Here is a 4,605-nt window from a genome sequence, read left to right on the forward strand (position 1 = left end):
CATTTTTTTTGCTTCTTAGATACACTCGGCAGCCAATGAGAGGACGCGTAGACGAGACCATATTGTTTTTTCACTTTTTATTAACAACATAAATTACGATAATTATACGCTTTAAACCTTCCTTGGTTAATAAGAAACTTATGAGCAAAAGATGATATCAAACTATGTAGTAGTTATTGAGAACTAAAACCATAACCGATCCGAGCTCGGTGAAACGCATACTCCCTCCGTTTTTTGCCAACCTGCGGTTGGCAGCAGTCGGGAGTAAAAAATGATTTTTAAATGAAAAGAAAAAGAGTTATGTATAATAATCATGATGATAATTCGATAGATATACGTAAATATATTTTGTATACTCATATATATTTTTTTATATTTTACACTTTTAATAAATAATTATCATACAATAAATAATGAATAAATATCATTTCCCGATTATACATTATCACGAGTGTGATCAAATGCTTGTTAAATTGATACGACGATAAATGGAATAACAGTTAAAGCTTGGGATAAAAAAATATGCAAACAAATTGTTATGTCGCATGATATGATAACTGCTCTGTACATGATATTCGGTATCAATATATGATTATACAAAATATAGATAATATTACATTTAATAGCGAAAATATCAAATGACCTAAGCGGAAAGTTACAATATAATGGAATGATGTTAAAGACGAATGAGAGCGACTTTTTGCTACTTTATCAACCGACGCGATACTTATGTGAAACTTGCATGACAAATGACAAATGTTTATTGGCGACAATATTGTCGCGACAACACCTATCAACGTTTGCATTTGCATTTGTTCGAACATATTTGTTGATGTTGCCAACTCACATTGCCAAACACGCACGTCAAATCAGAGTGGACATGATGTTTTTAAAGTTTTCTACAATATATGCAACATTAATAGTTTGCGAAAGAGAATAATTTCGCATAAATTTATATAAGTAATATTCTTGGGCATATTGTGATTTAATCTTGGTAATCGCTACTACTAGTCACCAGAAATTGCAAATGATGCTATTCTTTACACAGTAATGTAACATATGTAACATATTTTTATGAATAAACCGATAACGCAGACATGCTACACATTAGGAAAAAAGTATCCTCACGCAAATCGTATCGCGAGGCGTGTTCGCGGAAGAAAGGAAGAGAAAGACATTTCATTTATGAGATTATTCCAAAGAGAGCTTAGAAAACTTACACTTACGCAGTTTATCCTTCTATGATAAAGCAATCCTTGTCTTAATAAAGCAATCCTTAACACGGTGGTATGTTCGTTGGCGCGTATAATGGTCGGCGTGTCTCGTTTGCTTCGACAGCAGCTGGCGGCGGGTATTTTTAGCGTCTCACGTTGAAATTAAGCACGTCGTCTCGACAATCTTTGGTTCTGGCGCGTATAATGGTCGGCGTGTCTCTCGTTTGCTTCGACAGCAGCTGGCGGCGGGTATTTTTAGCGTCTCACGTTGAAATTAAGCACGTCGTCTCGACAATCTTTGGTTACGCCCGTTCTAACGACAATGCGACGATTAATGAAGACGAGGGACCGCGGTTTAATGCACCGCATGTTGACGGCGATCGCGTGCCAGACGCGGCGTGGATCTGCCTCTCGATCCGTACATCACTGTGATTTTTCAATCTCGATTTTTTACACGATTGATAATCGACGTAAAGCAATCAATCACATCTGTGATATTGCGATATAATCATATTCGTCTACATATTCACTATTTCAAGATCACGACATTTGCATCTAAAAATTTCACGTGTTACCTCGCTTTGACGCGAGATACACAGTTTTGTATAAATGTGTAAATATGTAAATGAAAGACTGAAAGAATGTAAATATGTAAATTACAAGTAAATAACCGTCGACGAAAGAGATGCAATGCATCACGTACTTATCAGTTTAGGTCGTTTGCATTCAAAAGAGTTTTTCAGCTAAAAAGAAATCATGTATTTTAAACTAAAAGGAGATGTTAATCGTTTTAAAAATAAAACGCATTCGTGTTTTTGCTACAAAATAAAACAAATAGTTACTCAAATGAATGAATGTATAAATAAATATGAGGAAGTATTATGTAATATGTAAATAATAAATAAACGACTATCTCGAGATAAGAGATGCAATATAAACGCGATGTGTTTATTGACTCGGGTTATACGTAGTGTATATCTGTTGCATTATTAACTCTGTTACGATATGATTTCGCCTCTCTCCTCTGTTGCAGTGTGCCAAAGTATAGACATAAGAAATAACGTGGATCAATTCTCAAAACTGGATGGGTGCCGGGTGGTCGAGGGCTTCGTACAAATTCTCTTGATCGACCGGGCGGAACATTCGGCCTATACCAACCTCAGCTTCCCCGATCTCGTCGAGATCACAGGATACCTTATTTTATACAGGTACAACTTTTTTATCATAAGTATTCAAAAGACGAAGGATTGTCTTTTCGTAAATTAAATCAGATTTACAGACTTCTTTATTCGCGTAAATTTATCCTTAATCTCGCTCGCTCGTGTTTCCAGAGTAAGCGGATTAAGGAGCATTGGTAGTCTGTTTCCCAACTTGACGGTCATTCGCGGGCATTCTCTTTTCATTAACTACGCCCTCGTGGCATTCGAGATGATGCATCTTCAGGAAATCGGTCTTCATTCTCTGACCAACATCCTACGCGGATCCGTGCGATTTGAGAAGAATCCGACGCTCTGCTACGTCGATACCATCGACTGGGACATCATCGCCAAAGCTGGCAAAGGGGAGCACGTTATATCGGTAAGCTTCTTTTTTTATCTATGACGTAACGCCTGAACTGGAACATGGAATTCTTTATGTAGGAAATAAACGGCTTAAATGAATCTATTTAAAACCAGGAATAATACTTCTATTTTCGCTCAACGTGAATTCGATTTTACTCTATATTTTACGTTGTACTTGCACGAGTGAACGAATTGACCGACATTTAACGAGAGTTCAAACGCGCGGTGCGGTATATAATCCACCGATAGTCCACCGATCTCGTCCGTCGTTTAGATTTATTTCGAAAGAATTACGCGCGAGTATTTTTTTCGCCACGGTATTTCGATTCCGCGGACGAGAGTAATATCTATCGGTATACGGGCGCGATTCGTTACGCTTCGCGGCGCGAAGCGAAACGATGCGCCGCGATATCTCTTGTTGGCGAATTGTTGAGAAGCAAGAAATCCGAAACGGACGCGGATGAGAATTACTTCTTCATTCACCTCTTACAACGCGTTGTGAAAACGCGAGTTAACGAAGTCACGAAGCGACGCTTCGCCATGAAACGACATAAATATACAGGGTATTCTATATAGGCAGGATATGCTACCGTATCGGTGTTACCGTATTCCTCGTAAAAAATTAACATTTATTTTCTTTGGAAAAATATCCAGAAATACATCATTTTCGAGGTTTCTCGAATTTCATTTTTTAATATGCCAATACAGTGCTCTTGCTATTTCTCGATTCTTCATGTAAATAATTCCGAGTGCAAACATTTTTTAGTAATTATGTTATAATTACTAAAAATATGTTATAATTAGATTTGATATATTTACATATTTATAATGTACTTTTATAACGAAGAAATTTTATCCGAATCGACGTAAAACAAATTCTTTTAGCGAATGTGGTTTCTGACTCTGATGTAAACAAAATAATTGCAGTTTTTTATTTCTTCTTATTACATATTCCGTGTTTAATTACTATAGAGTAGTATGCGAAGAATATTTCGATCTTTGTAATATAAGAATGTGGCATAGAAAATGAAATATCTCGAAAACGATATATTTCCGGAAATTTCGGCAAAGGAAAATGTAGGTAGTATCCTACCTACAACGGACATCCCGTATATCTTCCAAAGCGATTAAATCACTATATTGTGCTGCAGTAAAGTCATATAACGAGTGCGTATCTACGAATCGAATTATATACGAATAATTTGATAAGAGTCTCGGTTGTTTACAAGTTTTCATTTCATTTACCTTGAAGCAATTAAGAGTTGGTACACTTCGGTTTTCGATTAATCTTCGTATGCGCAACGTCCTACAGGAAACGTATCGTCGTAAGAAACGACAATGGCACAGGTCATCGAATACGAGCCTTTCGCAATGTGTTTCTCGATCTTCGTATCGATATAGCCGACAGCGTTAGAGTCCTGGTTTCTCTCTACGCGTAATTAATTCCGTACACAACAGCGGAAGAACTCCTTTAAGCTCTGCTTTAAAAAAATTTAACGCATCTTATTTTTTTCTCGAGAGAGGAAACAATATATTAAATTTTCTTTTTTAATTAATTTTTACATCCATCACTTGAAAAGGATCTTTATAGAAAGAGATTGAGTACGGAAACAGAATAATAACACGAAAGTGATTGATTAAACTTTGATAATGTAAAAAAGAAAAAGAAAGGTAATGCTTCAGGATTCCGGGATACTTTTCGAATTGATGCAAGAATTAAAAAGTTTATAGCCTTTATAGTTATAAACTTTACGAACATTCTTGCTTTTACATTGCGTTTGAAACTTTCCACAATTGCGTATTGAGTATGCGAGAAATGTCGAGAGAGC

The 4,605-nt window shown here is 36.3% G+C and overlaps 1 protein-coding gene across 1 annotated transcript in view; it reads left to right on the plus strand.

The window, feature by feature from the left end:
- Positions 1-4,605, plus strand: part of LOC115246030 (insulin-like receptor) — a 54,882-nt gene that overhangs the window by 43,005 nt on the left and 7,272 nt on the right. Inside the window, 2 exon segments of the mRNA XM_029824608.1 lie at positions 2,248-2,422; positions 2,546-2,792. Coding sequence (XP_029680468.1) covers positions 2,248-2,422; positions 2,546-2,792 — 422 coding nt within the window.

This window comes from Formica exsecta, unplaced genomic scaffold (genome assembly GCF_003651465.1).
Source record: "Formica exsecta isolate Colony F162 unplaced genomic scaffold, ASM365146v1 scaffold138, whole genome shotgun sequence".
NCBI lineage: Eukaryota > Metazoa > Arthropoda > Insecta > Hymenoptera > Formicidae > Formica > Formica exsecta.